This window comes from Myripristis murdjan, chromosome 4 (genome assembly GCF_902150065.1).
Source record: "Myripristis murdjan chromosome 4, fMyrMur1.1, whole genome shotgun sequence".
Classification (NCBI taxonomy): Eukaryota; Metazoa; Chordata; class Actinopteri; order Holocentriformes; family Holocentridae; genus Myripristis; species Myripristis murdjan.
In genome coordinates, this window is record NC_043983.1 from 25170567 (window position 1) to 25189345 (window position 18779).

Below are 18779 nucleotides of genomic sequence, written 5' to 3' on the forward strand. Positions count from 1 at the left end.
CATTCATTCTGGCATAAGAAAGGTGTTTTTTTTTTTTTTTTTTTTTTTTTTTTTTTTAGAGATTTAGATGTTGGTTTTCTGTGTTTTAACTTACATAGCCCTCTGTATTCTGATTTCCAGTGTTTCCATAGGTCTTATCATCTTTATGAAGTGTACTGAAGTTAGATTTCAGGGATCTCATGTTGAGGGAACAACATGAGAACTACAATACCCAGCAACAGCCATAGTCCTGAAGCATGTTACCATATTTGGCAAGCATTCTGCAGTGCTTGGGCTTTACTTGAATTACCTGTGCACATTAAATCAAAATAATTGAACTGATCCTTGATTTCAATGGAGTGTAAAACAAAGTTGTTTTTGATGTTCAGTTAAAATGAGCCCATATGTTTTTATCCTCCAAATATAGCAGAGAAATATAGAGAAATAAAGAGAATATAAAGAAAATGGACTTGAAGAGCTTGTTTAGATGGCAAGCTTCATTTGACTGGCTCAAGATCACAACTTGTCACAAAAGTCTTACCCCAATGAATGTCCTGTTCCTTTTTTGATCAAATCTACTCACAGTTTCATTCTAAGAACTGGTAAGTTGATATGAAGATATTAGAGGACCTTGCATGATCCCCCTCGGTTTTGATTTCACGCTGCTTTATGGGCTTCATGCCACAACCCATTTCCTCCTGTGGATGACACCAAAATAAAATCTTCATTAGACGTCTATGTGTCTTTACATGCACCCCCCACACACTCACACTCCCCATCCATCTCTGGAACAGAGGGATGACTCTTGTGGATTCCCTCTCTTGTGAGGAATTTGCTCGGCTGCAGATTAGATTTTCAGGAATCCGCAATGTCAATGACACTATTGGCAGCTGTGTTAAACAGGAGGGCACAGTGTGTGTGTGTGTGTGTGTGTGTGTGTGTATGTGTGTATGTGCAAGATGGGCTTGCTTTGTAAAGCCGTTAGCTACTTATTGCATTTCCCTCGAGCCTGTGACTCATTAATCAAATATTCATACATCCCTGTAAATACATGGTGAACACAGCCGACCCTCACAGCGGCCTGTGCCCCCCAGCACAAATGTGCTTTCATGTTTGTGACAAAAATCCCCAAATCCCTCGTCCCCCGCCCTCCGCCTCCCTCCTGTCCATTCAACCCTTCCTCTTCTTTTCCCTCATCCAAGGCATCAGAATGTCGCTGATCCTTTGCTGCTGCATGCTTGATGTTCCTGCTCTGTCCGCGCAGCCTGTTGGCCTTCCACGAAGAACAACCATGGACAAACACACAGATCAGACAGGGGATCTAAATGATGCCTTTATGCACTTTGCCACTGCTGCTCCATGATGGAGATGAGAACAAATGAGGGATTCTTCCTCCTCTCTGTCCATCCGTCCTCACCCTTGCCCTGGCACCCCCACACCAGGGACAGTTCCCTCCCTTAAAAAGCCAGGCTCATCATAATACAAGAATTTGTATTGTACGAGAAAACAGTCCAGCATTGCTCAAACCAAGGGGGCAACAGACAGATTATCCATGGTAACAGAGCTTTGCACACAAGGATATTTTCTTTTCCTCTACAGGCGGACACAATCGCCGCCAGTGTCACTGGGTCACATTTTTTCCGGTCCCTGGTTAATGGGCTGTAGAGATGGTTAGCACGTACGATTAGTTTTAATCTACTACATTTGACTGGGAAAGAAAGGGATTGAATACATTTCAACACACCACTGAGGTTTGCATCTAGCTTTGAAAATGAGACAAACATATTTTTTTACTCTCCCTCAGTTTCCTCAAATTCTTCAAGTGGAGCCCAAGGAGGCACACCGATTACAAAGCTCAAATGTTCTGAATTTATTCAACTTTTCTGCACAGCAGTGTAAAAAACAAAATCTTTCATTGCTGAGATTAACTTTTAATTAATTAAGTTCATCATTATTATTATCATTGCAAATAGAAATGTGAATGCTGTTGTATAGGAAATCACATGATAGATTCAATAACTAAAATTCACTAAGTACTGAGGTGAGAAGTATCAAATCAAACTCCATAATCAAATAACGCCCACTGAATTTGCAGCCTATGGGTGTGTTGGTGTATCTGACTAATTTCTATACTAAATACTTAATCATTATAATAGTGTTACGCAGCATTAGCAATGCGTCACCTCCTCACTTTTTGCATGTGTTGCATTGGAAAACTTGCACACTGTAGTAGTAATAATAATAATAATAATAATAATAATAATAATAAGTGTTAAAATAAGACTGTGGAAAAAAATATAAATTTAAAAAATTATTTGAAATGATTTGGCCAAAACTGTTAATTGCACATACCATTTACAAATAATAAAACCTAAATAACATATTTCACCTCATATTTCTTCTAACAGCTCCATATATTCATAGAAATATTCCATACGAGCTCTCTTTTGCAGTGCCTATAATCCTACTGAGTGTTTTCTATTTATCAACATTAGTTCCTCAGCATCTGTTTTTAAATGTCTGTGTGTGTCTGTGTTGTACAATAAATACTTAATGGCTCTGCAATCATAAAACACACCCTATTCTCAAGGGCAAATAATAATAGATAGTGCATGCAGTGAAGTACAGCACATGACACTATTTTCCTTCTTACATACTCTCCTGTCACCACTGGTCATTTTCACTGTGGTGTGCAGTATATCTCAGACAAACTTATATCCACCGACACATAAAAACACGCAAAGGCAATCAAACAATCAAATCATCATATAACATCATCACATAGGCTATTATTGCTAAGAGAAAGAAATTAGATCTAATGTGGGCAAAAAGAAATGTTGGCAGAATTATTAAAATAGTGTCCTTCAGAAGCCGTACGGTTCAGCTGTTGAGGTGTTTCAGACGGGTGGAGAATTAATCCTGTTTGATGAAATGTTCTTGGCAGAGTACTTTGGAAAAGTTACTTGACTCAGTCTGTCTTCAGAGGAACAGAAAGCCCTTGGCCCATATTTATCAAGTCTTTTTCCACACTCGTTTTAGTTCGGGTCTAACCACGCTCTAGAAACTCAAGTGTCCAGGCCTAAGTAGGTGTTTAACCTGGTGCTAATAAAGATATGAAACCAACTTGTTTTAAAGATGGAGAAAACTGATTTCAGGTCTAGCTGACCCTGTTCTGTAGCCTTGGCTTTACAGAGACTTTTACAGTGGGAGTGCTAATCTACTGTAGACCCGGTGCTGTTTATATCCAAATCCCCTTAAAACCGTCTCCTTCATTATGATCTGAGGTGCAAAATTAATCCTAGGTGTGAACTCCCAAAAGCTTTTGATAAATACTCCCTATCAATAGACCTGTCTTCCATCCACAAAATTAGAAACAGTTGTGCAGAATGACTATGACCCTGAATGAGTATGTATATATAAAAACGTTTGGCCATTAACATCAGCAGGGCCACCATAAAAAAAAAAAAATCTAACACAATATTCAGCAAGCTTACACTGTCAGGTAACAAATACAGCTCCAACAAGTTAATAACAGTTTTAAACAAAATTGCTTGGCAACAAAATTTCCAGGAAGTAAATCTGAATCACTATAGGCGCGAAAAGTTGCACACCCTTCCGTGTCACAACACTCTGAGACACAAAGCTTTGGATACTGAGCAGTTTGACAAAGTCACCTCTCGATTCATTAAAAGGGGGAAGTTTGCAGTCTTAAACACTCCTTGTCAGAGGAGCACAAAGTCCCCAGCAGTGGCGGCCGCCCTCCTCGGGTCACGGATGAAGGGCCATTCTCTCTTCTCTGGGGTCAGGCCTGCAGACAGGTCATAATCTCTGCCGTGACCTTGCATGAAAGTGAACGCTGGGTATTTCTCCCTCGCCGATGGCTGCAGCACCTGAAACAAGAACGGACCTGTGTGTACAGGGAATACAGCTGTTCCCATATACATTTTCCTTAAAAATCTATCGCTATGAGTACATCGTCACCCTTGCCCTGGCATTTCATGGCATTTGCCCTGCATTGCATAATTTCATCTAACAAGTGGCACCTTGTTCTTTTTATATTTCCTCTCAGATTGCCTCCACGGAATGGACATTTTAACACACAAAAATAAAGACATAAGTGTCCTCTTAAGTAGAAACAGGACATGTTTAAGGAGGGAAGACTGGTTTACATCTGACCAACTGGCTGATTGGTTTGAGGAGCCAACAACTGAGTCAGATTCATGGCTAAATGGTGCCACCTGCTGGTCAGTTCCTCTCAATTATCTGGTTGCTAATGTAAACTAAACTGGAAGCAATATTCATCACTTCTCTTTCCTGATTGTTTCAGTTGTGAAATCACCTATGTAATAGTGAAAAAGGCTAAGCAACAAAACAAAAATCCTGTGTTGTGGCTGCATCCCCCACCTTAGATAGCTCTTGCCTGATTCTCTCAAAGTCATGGACACTTCTAGAGTAGAAACCTATAGTGCAGCTTGGGTCCATCTTGCTGAAAGGCATCTTCTTTGGTGATGGGCAATGATATGACTAGACAAAAACAGACAAAACACATCTGAAAAAAATCCTCAAAGTGAAGGCCTCTGAAAAGCACAACAACTCCAGGGCATGATTTTCGATGGCTGCATCAACACTGAATAAGCTGTATTACGCATCATTTGAAGAATGAAATCCCATTTATCAACTGTCATAGCATACATAAATTTAAAACTCTGGTATGTTGTCACATTGTATACCACACCATGCAAAAGCATAAAACAAAGTTGCTATACTGTGGTGTAATGACAGATGCTGCTTTTTATGTGTTGGTCCTGAAATATTCAGGCTCTCAGTACCTGATTCTGTATTTGCCGTATTTCTCTTAAGCGGCAGCTTCATATATCTGAGCAGCAAATAAATCAGCAGATAGGGACTTGGTAATTGAGCAGAGGGCTGCTTTAAGATTCATACCCTTAAGTACTAACAGAAACTATTAAATTCACATTACTGGGGCCCCAGCCAGCTCGTCTGTGTAATTTCACATTACCTGGAGAGGGAAATCGCTGGTGCTGACATCCACAAAAGACTGACAGTAATGAGGGTCCATGTAAATCAAGCTGTCATCTGCAAGGACAAAACAAAAGACAAGTTATTCAAAAACATCGGATTATTACAAAAACGCGCCTCTCTCCAATTTCTATGCAGAGCAGCTCAAAGTCACCTGCTTGGCCTACTGTTAGGCTTCTGTGCGTCAAATATGCCTCACAGAAGGTTGTTGCTTTTTAATATCCACCAGGGTGGATTAAATTCTGCATAATCAGATGCGTTTGTACAAGCACATTCTTTACACCCACAAAAAAAGGGCTGTCATTTAATTTTTGTGTGGGGGAATTACTTTTACAAACACGCAATTATATTCGACCATTTGCATATGATGAATGCAGCACTGAGCCGCGCCTTGGCAGGGAGAATGTATTGCTTGTCATTTAGACATCATCCACCACTGTATTTCAAATTGGTAAAATGTAAATGCGTAAATATTGACTGCCAAGATGTACAACTGAAGGTTCCTCCCGGCTCCTGAAGGTGATGGAGAGTGGCTCACTTTGGGTCCCGGATGAAATTTATGCATGCCTCCTATGGAAATCAATTACAGCTCACAACTTGGGAGGTTTACTTGTGATAAATGGGTGAGGCTTTGATGGGTCAGAGAGAATAAAGTAAGCCCTGCTTCACTTGCTTCCGTCTCCACTCCTCTCCGCTTTCCTCATGCAAACAGGAATGCATTAACTTACTTTGTCTCTTCATACAAGGAGGGTATATTATGCAAAACCATCTGATATTCACACCAACCTCTCTCTGTCTCTTTCTCGCTCTCTCTCTTTTTTTTTCCACTAGGCAAACACTAACCTTGAAATCCTACAAAGTAGCAGGCCTGTTTGGGCTTCCCGCCGATGATGCCTATGCAGTACTCCAGACTCAGTACGCTCTGTGTGTAGCAAGATGGACAGAGAAACAGACAGAAACACATCAAATGGTGAAACTAAATACATTCAGTTTGCGTCTTCATATTTCTGTTACGGTGAAACAGACTCACTCTAATCACTATTATTTTTTCTCTCCTAGCCTTTATTACACTTACCACAGCACATACACACTCATTCTTGGTACCTTGGCTATTTAAATGGCATGAAAAGTACTCTCCTTTTCCTTAACAACTACCAAAGTGCCGTTGACCAAGGCTCTTACTCCCTGTGAAACTATTCAGTGTGACACTTGAGCTGAGTTGAACTTGTCTGGCTAAATTACAATTTTAAAAAGCTAAACATGATCTACCGCTTACCTTTACAAAGTTGAAGTACTCGGAGTTGGTCCTCTCTTCGCCCAGCCGCACCGGGATGAGGATAATGACAGCTCGGCTATCCAATTGGGTGGGGGAAGAGGACTGGTTGTTCTGAGGGGGAGGGATGTCTGAGCTCCCGGCAGATGCCTGCCCCACCTCTGGTGCCCTGTGGCTATCGATGACATCTGCACTGTACACTGGAAGATCAATAACACAAAGATCAGATGGGGGTCATTTGTCTGTCTGCATGTCTGCCCTGCCTGTCTGTCAATCTGATTTCCATTTGTCTGTTGGTTAGTCGGTCCCTCAGTCAACCTAGATATACTCGTAGGCGAATGCATGGGCAATATTAGCTTATTTTGACTATGTGTAAGATTTTGGATTAGACATTATGTAAAGCATTACATCAAAGTTAGTTTTTCAGGAACGGCTATTATGTGCTGTTTTGTTTGAGAAATACAAATTTCCTCTGCTATAACATGGTGTCCAAATATGTGCATTAAATTAAACTTTTACCAATATTCAATATGTTTGGGATCGTTAATATCAAGGCTCACATAGTGTGATGGGAGTAGATTGGTTCCGTGGGCATTTGGTATGAACAAACATTTTGCATGTGAACTGTGTCCAGATCTTGTGTAGCCTGATTATATACTCCTGCCATTGAAATCGTATGTGATTTGATTTTATGTTTTTGTTCTAATTATAATCCACTCGCTTATGATGCATGTTGATGCCAGGTGTAAATGGGGTCAACAGTTCAAGTGTCGAGTTTGTCTCTGTGTCTCTGTAATATTAAATCCCTCAACACAACAACACACAAGCACACAGACACACACAGACACACAAACACACACACACACACACACACAAACTTATCATCTGCTCTGGCAATTGCGGAGAAGGACTTGTATCAAAACCCAGGTTATTGGGGTTAAGAAGAGGTTGAAGTGGATGGTAGTGGATTTAAAATGGCTATGTTTGTTGGGGAATAGATAGCGTGAGCCTCCTGTCAGTTCTCTCTGCTGCTCTTCTGTCTCCCGGCAGTGCGAGAGGTGGTAAAAATGAAGGGTCAGTTTGGGCGCTGTGCCCAGTACCCAGCTTTGTCAACAGCAGGATCATCTTTCATACCTGTACAGTCTTGGGAGACATAAGCAGTTATACCCGCCAAGCCAGGGTCTGTCGCCTCCTCAACAGCTTTCCTAAGAGAGAGAGAGAGAGAGAGAGAGAGAGAGACAGAGAGAGACAGATTGAGAAGTTCTTTTTAATCTGTTTTAAAAGTTATATGCTTACATGCTATTTCCATGAATTTACTGAACCACTGTGCCAACCCAATGAAAAGTAATAATTATTGTAAATAAGTTCAATAAAATGTGTGTTCATGTGTTATAATTAAAAGTCATTGGATGCTTGTGTGCATCAATCTGCATCATAAATAAAGCATTTAATCATACACCATGCGTGTTAGGTGTGCATCTTTGATGAGCTTTTGGAGTTACCAGGAAATCTGTGCTTTTGAAGTTTTACTTTGATATTTTGTTTTGTAACTCTTGAAGGCCTTACTGATAAAGATGCTATGTGCTATTTTGATGGATGAAAAATGTGTCTGACTACTGCAGTGATAATAATTATGGTGTTAGTTGATTAAGAATGACATTTCACAGCAGGGAGTTATTTATTGGTCCAATTTGTTGAATAGAGTATATTCAGCTGAAGAATGCCTTTGATAAGATCAAGACCTTAATCAAGTTTTACTCTAGGTTAAAACAAATAGTCTCCATTTTAGTTATCAACATATAGTTTAAGTCACATTTAGGCACAGCACAACACACAAAACAAATAGTTCACTGATCAGCTCACCTTGTGTCTATAAATGTGAACAATCCCTTTAAATCTCAAATCTTTTTCTCACTCCGTAAAGAGACTTACTTGAAGATGTGTGCCACAACAGCAGGTCCATACCAGTCCCCTGCCTGCTTCCCCAGGGTCAAGCCTAAGCGGACCAGCCTGTGGAGACCCAGCTGAGCGGAGAGACTGTCACCAAACCAGGACACCAGAGTGCGGTGGTACACTTCTCTCAAGTGGGCGTCTGCCTCCTCTGCAGCCCCCTGGGCCTGGGCCTGGGCTACAGGCAAGTCCCTCGAGTTGGAGGACTTGTTTGAGACCTGCAGAGACGCTTCTAGGGAGGCCACGAGACGCTTGGCTGCACTGGTGGTCCACGTCTCTGTGTCTAAAGGCTGCAGGGTCAGCGCCTCTGACCAGGTCCAGTCTGTGGAGGAATAAATCATGTACACAGCTTAAGCTCATGCTCAACATTAAAGAGCCAGAACAGATTAGACATCAAACAACAGATCTGCAGTCACATGCTGATATAAGTGTAAATACACCAGGGAAGGTTTGGGAGCTACACTGTGTTTCTTTAACCACTGATGGAGGTAATTAGAAAGATCTATTTCTGATCCTTCTGTTGTGAATTACCACCTGAATTGCAACTGGACTTGATTACCAATGTCACAGTCTTGACAACATCTTGAGGTAAGTGTAGCTCAGTGGGGACAGAGCAGTGGCAAAGATCAGCATGTTAATGTAAACGATATTAATTCCCATTGACTTGCATGAGAATGTAATGAAAAAACACCAGTGAAAAATGGAAAACCTTAAAGGGGGCTGGACTAGTCATTCAGAAATAGAGGAATAGGTTTTGAAAATCCAGACCCTTTTATTTGAGGGACCAGAATGTATTATGCAGAAAGAAAATTACCATTTACCCGAGTGATTTAAATAACCTCACAAAATGGCAAACAGCAATTCAAATATAACATATATGGCTGAGTTTCCCAAATCTGAGGTCACAAATAGAAGTTAATGAAATGTACTTATTTCACCACTTCACTGTGAGACGTCACTGAACCTGGTCACTCAAGACATCGTTCTTACCAAAGTACCACCTAGAAGATCGTCATTAAGAACAAAGAGTCTTTCAGAACTTGTGAAATTAAAGTTTTTGCCTTAAATCTTGTTTCACTTTAGCAGACAGAATCTAGTGTGCTTCAGTAAGAGAATAGGTATCATTCTATTCAATTATAAGTCTGAGTGTCCCAGTATTTCACTTTTACAGTGCCTTAGCCTTACAAACAGGGTGGGCGCCCGGGGTGGAGAGAATGGGAGTGGCCCAGGCTATAAATGGGGACCAAGTAGAGTCTAAGACATTTATGTAATGACCTTGATCCAAAGTGAAAGGAAGTGTAATTGATCAATAAATATCCTTAAGTGGCCATTAGTCATTTTATAGAGAAATATTTCATTAATGACATATTTCAGATTTGACAGAAGAACAAGTTTTAAATATTGTTTTCTAAATGACTGCATTAAACCTGCAGTCATCTCATTATGTAGACCCATAAAGTCTAGGACTCTTCAGAGACAATACATCTCACAAAGATATGGCCAACTTTGCTCATTTTGAAAGTCTTGCACCAACTAAATTAAGCTTTCTGTTTCAGGTTGAGAATGAGGAAACTCCTGACAAAGAGTCAGATCAGGAAAGAAAATAAAAAACAGAAACAAAGTGAACTGAAATATTTATATGAAACGAACAAATGATATATGTTGAGTACTCCAAAACGAGCTATACTGTCTAATTTGCAGATGAGATGTTACAAATTTCATATAACTAGGAAATTCTGTTTATTTTATGCTGTCAGTATTTTCAGTTTTACCTGCGGGATAAACTGCCCCACTTGGACTCCTGAGCTATGTACAGATGACATATAACTGTATAGCTGGTGAGTTAAACAGTGGATCTCACAGATCGGCTGCCAGAATAGTCCTACACTCATCCATCCTACCCCCTGTGGGTCAGGACCCAAAATGGGCCACAGGCATATTTCTGGTGAGTTGCCACATGACCTTCTCATCTAGTGTCATTGGTGTAAACCGGATGGTTTTGCTGAATGTTGCAGACAACATTCGTTTGCAAGTAGTTGCAAATTTCAACTCGTCTTGCTGTGAATCTTTAGTGTAAACTCACCATACGATAAATCTAATGATTTTCATTCTGTGAGCTGACAGACACACATCACTCTGCAGCTGCTCTGTCAGCACAACAGAGCAAATGATTAAAGAGGAAGGCCGCGCTGCAGTCAGTGACCTTTCAACCTCAAGTCAAGCTGGTCAGCTAGCCAGCGGTAATAGAAGGTCAAACGACCAAATCAGAGGTTGCAGAGAGCAACCCTGGGCCGCACTGAGATCTGACAGTGGAAAATTGATGAATAGTCTGCACACTAAATAAAAATAATGTTAAATTGCTTCTTTTTTAATCGCAGTACTTTGTTTTATCAAATAGTACAAAAATAGACCAAAACTACTTTTACTTGAGTAGTTTTCTTGCAGGGAAACATTTTTGGATGAGTAACTGGGCTATACTTTTACTTAAGTACAACTATTGTGTATACTACCCACCACTGTCAAAATGTAATTTCCCTTCATGGCACTCCTTTTCATTTCGACCTAAACAAGCTACAGCTGCTTAATTAAACCATGTGAACCTTGGAGGTCACTGGAGAAATTATACAAGAATAAATAAGACTTCACCCACTGTGGTACCATTTATAATGAAAGGATTTTTTTGTTAAGCTTCAGGAATAGTATTAATATGCCGTCCATAACCACACCAAGTGCCTACTCAAGTGTTATTCTATCCCTAATATATTCTAAACCCCCTGTGGGATGTGTTGAGGAAATCTGAAATTGAAGGAAAAGCTCACACTCATTAGTTTCTATAACTACTTATTGTGATAAATAAACTAATTAAAACATTTATGACAGATCTGTAGCAGTGGAAGTCCACAGTATCCCACAACACAACTGACTTCTGCAGCAGTACTGTACAATCAAAATCAATACAATGTTAACCTGTTTAATAAAATATGTTACCAAAGACTGATCAAAAGTTTAGGTTTGTCCAATATGTCTAATATGTTTGTACTAAAGCTGTGGCCTGATTTTTTTTTTTTTTTTTTTCATTTTCATTCCAAAAATCCACATTTTTTTTGTTCTTGTTGGGTGAGGGAAGGCTCTCAAACTCTCAGCAGGCTATCATGTGACACTAAAGATTATTGAAATTCCTTTAGTGTTAGCAGGTCTTTGATGCAAATCGGACCCACTCTGCCTATTTAATAAATGACTTAATGAATGACTAAATAATTTGATGAAAAAAATATGATGAAACAATTAAATTAAATAATAAAATGTGCAAAGAAAATAAAATTTGACTGCACTTTTTATGGACTGTTTTTATGAAGCAGTGGTCAAGGAGGAAACTCAGTCATATTGAAAGTGGAACACATGACTGGATAGTATCCAGAATTTAATAAAAGGCCAACAAGTAACCCTTCTGAATACTTTTTACAGACTTTTTTTTTTTTTTTTTTTAAAGGTTTTTGCTCAGCATACAAGCTATTTTTTGGCATCACCCACCCTCATATTCAAACAATCATCAACATGTACACCTGGGAGCTGCCAAGTTCAACCACAGTCTTCTAATGCTGGCCACTGAGCAGCCTCTCTGGAGTAATGACGGGTAAAGTATCTTGCTCAAAGGCATCTCGGCAGGAATGCTGTCAGAAATCACTCATGTAAGTAGTTTACCAAGACCAATTATTGGAAAACAAGATGGCAAAGCAGTTTGACGTGGTGGTATTATGCTAGTCTTGGGGATGGTCCCTGCTGTGCTAACACATCATAACAGCATTATTGTAATACACAGCACAAAGTAACTAACATGCAGGGAGCATTACAAAAAACATCCAGTGGGGATTAGAGATCCTGCAGGGTGCCTACAGAGTCAGACAGATCAGAACCACAGCAGGTGGAGGCGGCGGTGTAAGAGAGAAATCTGTGCAAATGGCAGCAGTAGCAGCAGCAATGCACACATCAGCATACAGACTGAATGTTCGTGAAGGCCTTTAAATAGACCGCCAAATCAGTACAGTGAAGTGTGATAGGTTGAGCAGCCAGCAGCTGACATAGCACATAGACTTATAGAATATCTTTCCAGAACTGGGCCATCTGTTTACAGAGACAACAGAGTTACTCAGGTTTGGAATGTTTTTTAAGGATGTGCGATATCGGATTTTTTGCTGATATCCGTAAGCCAATATCTTCCATCTTTTGTGGCCAGTTGCTGATGCTGATATTGATATATGTACCTGTTTTTTCCGTGAAGCTACAGTGAACATTAAGTCTCCCCTGTAGTGGAATTAACACATCATTAAGCTCTTGTCGTGATGGCCCACTGTTATGTAGACATAAAATACACTGCTTTTCAGAATGTGCATATTCACTGGACAAAATAAGCAAATTACTTCAACTTAGGTTATGCAATACATGCCATATTTATTATTATATAACTAAGATTCTAATAATAATAAAACTAAGATTCATCCTACTTAAACAGACTTGGATGGCACTCTCCCTGAGACAATCCTGACAATAGCCAAAAAACAGGGCAAATTTGACCTTTTTTACATATCACCATGTCATATTTGGCAGAAATTTTCATTGTGTGCTCATACAAATATTTCATTTCATAGGCAATATCATCTGATTACCGATGGTGCGTCAATTTTATTGTGCATCACTAGGAGTTTTAATACTGGTGGTGAGAACAGTGGAAGATGATTTTAACTCACCTCTGCCCAAGAAGTGCAGAATAAGAGCCTGAGCCAGCATCATCTGTCCCGCCCTGAGCATGCAGCCCCAGCCGCAGTCAGACGTTAAGGTGGAGCCGGGCAGGGGAGGGAACTCCTCCCTGTAGGTCAGCCACACACGGGACGCAAAATCCCTCCGGAAAGCCTCCACGTTCCCCATGACCAGGTCCTCATCAGAGGCCTCATAGCAGGCATCTGTAGAGCTGTCGTCATCTGAGGCAAACACGGACTGCGTGACCTATTCAAGTTCCTTATCATTTTTTCCCCTCCTGTCCCATGTAGGTCAGGAATCTATTAAATCTAACTGTTCTGTTACATTTTAGTATGTCTAGTATTTCTTGAGCTAGTGTGTAAGCCGTGACAATAAAGTCAGAGGGCTGTAACATGAATCAAAATACATGAACATGAGGTTAAAAATAATCTCCCACTTCCTCACTGATCATTTTCAAGGAACATGCATGCAAAATATTTGTTCCTCACTTTCTGTATGTGCTAGACTGCGCACCATAACAACGTACTGAGGCTGGCCAACAACATTGTCTCTAACCCCCACCATGTTCTGAACAGTGACTATGTATGTGACTAAACTAAGTATTGCCCTCAGTGATTGTAATGTTATGTAAATGTATTTATTTTTTGTTTCTTGTCCTAATTTCTTTGTTGATATGTGCTGTTACAAATGGTGCTGCTGTTGATGTAAGAAAAATTCCTGCCCTGGCTAACGATGAAGTATAATCAATCATATTACACGATATAACTAATAAAGTAAAAGCTTTGCACTGTGCGTATGTATTAACATCAGGTAAGGAGAGCTCTTGAATGGTTGAGATTCCCCAAACGAAATGAAAGATATTAGGTTCTGTGCATGTGAACCATATTACATGGTCACTACATGAAAAACAGGTCAGTGTAAGATGATATTTTTACAACAAACATCATATATAACCACTACAGGGAGGCCTGTGTGTATGCACATGTGTTATCGCAATCTTTGTCAAGTGTCATATGATATACACTTGTTCCTCACATTCTCTAAGGGATAGTCTGACAAATACTGACTCGTTACTGACCCAGCATGAGTTGTTATTTGTTTGTTTGTGTGTGTGGGGGGGTTCAAACTATACCTTCAGACTTAAAATGGTAACATTTTCCTAGAAGAAGCACAGGGGAATTTCTGCTGAATGAGGTCTTTGTTTTCAGAGCCCAACCTAAAATAGATCATGAAAACACTTTCTGTATTAAGTCATAGATTGGTTAATAGTTACCAGAAAAACAAACAAAAACAAACCATATTCATTCAGTTGATTAACATGTCTGCAGCACCCTTTTAATGCAATACCAGAGATCTTTGCATATTTCACTCTTCCTTACAACCTGTCTTTAAGCTGTAACAGTCCCAAAATGGAGGAAATAACCACTATAACCATTATAATAACCACTACCACAGTAAAAAAAAAAAAAAAAAAAAAAAAAATTAAATCCAGGAAAGTAGCTTCCTGGTGAAACAAAGATGAAATGATGCAGCGTCACATAGACAAATGAAAGTGCACAGGTTGTGAAAAAGAAATACTTAAATGCCTGACTCAGTAGGAGGTTCTTGTACTTTTACTTCTGCTCTCATATGATGCTATAAACAACTTTCATTCTCTGTTTCCATACTTGTTTTCATATTGTTACCCTGCTTGCATCATTTTGCGGATTCCTTCGGATTTTAAAGCCACATTAAGTGAACTGAGGAGTCAAATCTAGCTATGCTCATTGAGACGAGTGTAGTAAAATGTGGATTATACAGAGATGTTCAAACAGTGGTGCTGCAGGCATGGGAACCGCAGTGAAGTCAAGGTTGCAAACACACGAGACAGCTGAGTGCCAGCGCTGTGTGTTTGTTGTGGCCTCAGGCAAAAAGTACTTACTGTATTTCACATTGTGCCACGCTGACAAGAACTTTGTCTTCAACTTTTCCACCTCGTCGCTCCCTTTATTCTCCATTTTGAGCAGCAAGGACCCATCCCAATGCAGCACACAACCCCTGCTACACAGTGAGAGAGAGAGAGAGAGAGGGAGAGAGAGAGAGAGAGAGAGAGAGAGAGAGAGAGAGAGAGAGAGAGAGAGAGAGAGAGTTGGCTGTGGCAGAATCAGTTCCCAGTGAAGCTCGCAGTGACTGAGCACATCGTTACCTCAAGTTGAGCCTCTTCTTCTTATTTTTTCCATTTACATCCGCTTTGTAAATGTGCTATAAAGCCTTCGTGTTATGTAAATACTTCTATAACGTGTCGCCATTAGCTTGGGGCACAACTAAACAAGTTACACCGACCAGACCAGCGACTACTACTGTTTACATTTTGAGGAAGTGGAGGAATGAAGTCAGCTGGTCTCGCGGTGTTTCCACCAGGGCCAGTGTGTCTAGGGGGACGATTGTTTTATACACCGCTGCAGCGCGGGTGGGGGGCGTTTGTCGCATTTGCTGCAATTCCCAATCTCTGACACGAAGGCTCCGTTTGCTGGGGGCCACCAGTTGTACGAAAACACGTACCCCGTCTTGGTTGAAGGCTTGGGTGAAGGGTGCAAAATCCTATTACATTGCCATTACGATAGTTATAAGATTATACATGAAGATTATCCGAAAATAAGCGGCTCTCCATTTACCTGTGATTAACCTGTCATTAAAAAAAAATCGTTAGTCACCATCACAACTCTGCTCATCCGTTGCTGAGATTAAATTAAAATATACGCACTTTCCCCAGTAGATGCAGATTACATTTGTACATGCTATTTTTTTTTTTTTTATTTATTTCGTTTCATCATAGCTCTAAATGGGTACCAGCTATGAGTGCAATCAAAAATACAAAGAGGAATCATGCCGTGAGATGTATGCAGGGTTAATTTGTTATAAACAGTGGCAACTGGGAAAACAAATAAACTATCGAGGAAATAAAAGATAAAACTACTCATTTGTTTGGTCTATGTTGGCACACAAAAAAAATGACCCACCGCGTTGGGCTTGCTGTCTGGGGACACAGTAAGCCACTGTGTAATACGTCCACACACACAGACACACAGACACACTGCAATTTTATTCAGTGTTAAAATGCACTGTCAATCTAACAATATACATATGCTTATGCATTACACTTTTAAATGAAATAACAATCTAACAAGCGTGTGAAAGCACTGTTATATGTAATAAACAATGGGAGAAAAAAAATACTGTATCCACCACTGACTCACAATCTAGATACACAATCACTACTGTAATTCAAATCCTGAAATTTATAGCAGATTAATTTATTATTAACAATGGGAAAAATACTCTGTATCCACATCTGACATACTATCTTGATACACAATCACTACTGTGAATATCTCACTCAAATATTGAAAATTACACTTGATTTATTATAAAAGATGGGAGAAAAATACTGCATCCACCACTGACCTACTATCTAGGTACACAGACACTGGTTTAAACACCTGATTAAAATATCGAAATTAAACTACATTGATTTATTATAAACAATGGGGAAATACCCTGTATCCACCATTGACTTAGGTACACACACTCTACTGTAAATACCTCACTCTAATAAATGATACTAGACTGATTTATTGTAAAAAAAAAAAAAAAAAAAAAAAAAAAAAAAAAAAAAAGGGAGAAGAAATGCTCTGCGTCCACCATTGACTTACTATCACCGCACACACACTGTGCTGTAAATCCCTCATTGGTGCGCACACACACACACACACACACACACACACACACACTGTTTCATTCATTCATTGATCTCAGTTCATAGGTGCAGCGCGTTGTGTGCTCTCATTGGGTGTGTTCTGGTGCACGCAGCTACATTCATTACGGTAGTGATTCCCTTCTCCCGTTTTCCCGTTTTCCCGTTCGGTTTTCCCAGTGGCCGTAGTAGTGGAGAGCGGAGCCTGCCTGCCTGCCTGCCTGCCTGCCTGGGAATCTCACTAAAGCACATCAGCGGCCACTGCCATGGCTGAACGCCGCGCCTTCGCCCAGAAAATCAGCAGGTATGGACTTGCGGTTGCGGTTTGGACACGTTTAGCGGACGGCGAGCTGCTCGTCGAGGTTACGGAGCTTTGTGTCGGTCGCGGCCAGAGCTCCGCCGAGGGAGGCGTTTAGCCGAGGAGGCCCAGCCAGCCGCCAGCACAGCCTGGCTGCTCCGAGCTAGCCGCCTGCTCGTTAGCCACACTGTGAAAGATGCTCAGACCCACCCAGACAGACAGCGACGCCGGCTAGCCGCTGTGCTTTGTTGATTTTTTTTATTAACACTACCAAGGTGGCGAGCGGTAATACCGTTGTAATGAAGGTGTCGTGTTGTACTGTTGTGTTTTTTTCGTAATTATCCACACAAAGGGGGACTTGCTGTGTGTTTTAAACCGCTGATTTGTGGCTGCTAGCTCTCCTGCCTAGCTAACGATGCGAAACGTTAGCTTGGTACTAGTGGCACTGGTTAGAGATGTGACTGAACTTCGGTGGCGTGTTTGCCCAGACCTGGCTTAATGGGAGCGCAGATATATGTCACACAATAAGTCTAGGAACAAAAAGCCTCCGTCAACAACCATCAAATACCGATATTATAATCTCCCTCCCCGCCCCTCAGACAGATCAAAGTAATCTCTTTAACAAAGGGCTTTGTGTCAGCTTTCAGATACCATCATGCCAGTCTGCGCTAAAAGTCAGAACCAGATGCACAGATAGAAAGATGCAAGGTTCTGGTAGAGATGTCTCCCATTAAAGCCTAATGGGGACACATTTGTTGATATACATGTTTGCAATCACCGCCGTCATTGCTCATTTAAGCATTGCACAGACACCAAAACATGCAATATAATATTGAGCTTTAGTCATTGATAAAAGCCTGCTTGTAGTTCCTTGTTTTGTGTAGTTACTTTAAACTTAACAATGCAACCTACCACTTAATATCTCCACAGTGCACTCCCATGCACATCCTAATACCTGCTGATCAGTAGTAATCAATAATTCTATTAATCTGCAAATGTTTAAATTAAGTTGCTTTAGTCATTAAGCTGTCACTGGTAATCCTGCAGTAATACTGGCACTGTAATTCCCCAATGGAATTTTTTTTTTGTTTCACTTTGCACTTGTTTCAGTTGTAACAACAGTGAGGTTATAGGAAACTGAAAAGTGATAAGCTGTAGTAATGCAAATAGCACAGAGCAGGCAGGCCCGTTAATGTTTTTGTTCCCCCTCTGGAATTGTTACCACCCACGTGCACACACCCACAGCCAGCACAAAAGTGAAAGCAGATCTCTGTATTGGATGAAGTATGGCCTTGCGCCCTTCAAGAGGTGTTGTGACAATGTGACGTTTAAGGAAAGGAAGAACCTTTTCTATAAGTTTCTTTTTCTTTGTCTGTATTGAAAGACTGCAGTGAAATCCAAATGGTTGTGCATGTCTGCATGTTTAGCAAGTCTGGTAACATGTTATTTCCAGGCGGAGTTTGAAGCAGAGCAACAATATTTTGATTTCTTTTCTTCTCCATTTTATAATTATTAATGCTGTTGATCCCACATTCTGTAATTGTGGGTCAAAGACTCAAAATGGGTTGTGGGCCTGGTTTTGCAGTGGTGAAATGCTTTATGAGCTTGACTCTTATTTTACTAAATTTCTATTTTGGGTGCCGAGCTGAAAAAAGTTTGAAGTCTCTGGCAGTTTGAATCCTTCTTCAAACAGGTTGTGATTATATCAGGACTGACAAAGCATTCTGTTATACTTATTTAACTTGTCTCAA

At 40.4% G+C, this 18779-nt stretch overlaps 2 protein-coding genes across 12 annotated transcripts in view; one reads left to right on the forward strand and one right to left on the reverse strand.

Annotated features, from left to right (window-relative positions):
- Window positions 1-1485: 1485 nt before the first annotated feature.
- Window positions 1486-15340, reverse strand: atg4c (autophagy related 4C, cysteine peptidase). 2 transcript variants are annotated; one of them, XM_030050533.1, is made up of 11 exons: window positions 15183-15340; window positions 14919-15034; window positions 14130-14213; window positions 12988-13218; window positions 8225-8564; window positions 7427-7497; window positions 6296-6492; window positions 5863-5941; window positions 5000-5076; window positions 4384-4503; window positions 1486-3869 (listed from the first exon to the last, which is right to left on the reverse strand). In XM_030050533.1, the coding sequence occupies exons 2-11, from the start codon at window positions 14992-14994 to the stop codon at window positions 3702-3704; spliced, it is 1443 nt and encodes a 480-aa protein (XP_029906393.1). In that variant the 5' UTR covers window positions 14995-15034; window positions 15183-15340; the 3' UTR covers window positions 1486-3701. The 2 variants fall into 2 exon arrangements, with proteins under 2 accessions (XP_029906393.1, XP_029906392.1); XM_030050532.1 differs by having other exon boundaries at window positions 14919-15037.
- Window positions 15341-16909: 1569 nt separating this feature from the next.
- The window catches only part of dock7 (dedicator of cytokinesis 7), a 62875-nt gene continuing 61005 nt past the window's right edge, over window positions 16910-18779 (forward strand). For 9 of the 10 annotated variants that reach the window (XM_030048821.1, XM_030048822.1, XM_030048823.1 and 6 more), the window contains exon 1: window positions 16997-17034. In XM_030048821.1, the coding sequence (XP_029904681.1) occupies window positions 16997-17034 (38 nt within the window). Of the gene's footprint in view, window positions 17035-18779 lie in introns of all 10 variants that reach the window. The other variant, XM_030048824.1, reaches the window with a different exon arrangement.

What these genes read in the sequence shown, in the direction of transcription:
- atg4c (XM_030050533.1), bottom strand. Translation starts at nt 14,994, where the DNA reads ATGGAGAATAAAGGGAGCGACGAGGTGGAAAAGTTGAAGACAAAGTTC. An exon ending in GTGGCACAATGTGAAATACA is followed by an intron (nt 14,214 to 14,918) that starts GTAAGTACTTTT and finishes GATCTATTTTAG; the next exon opens with GTTGGGCTCTGAAAACAAAG. An exon ending in TCTGCACTTCTTGGGCAGAG is followed by an intron (nt 8,565 to 12,987) that starts GTGAGTTAAAAT and finishes ATTCCTCCACAG; the next exon opens with ACTGGACCTGGTCAGAGGCG.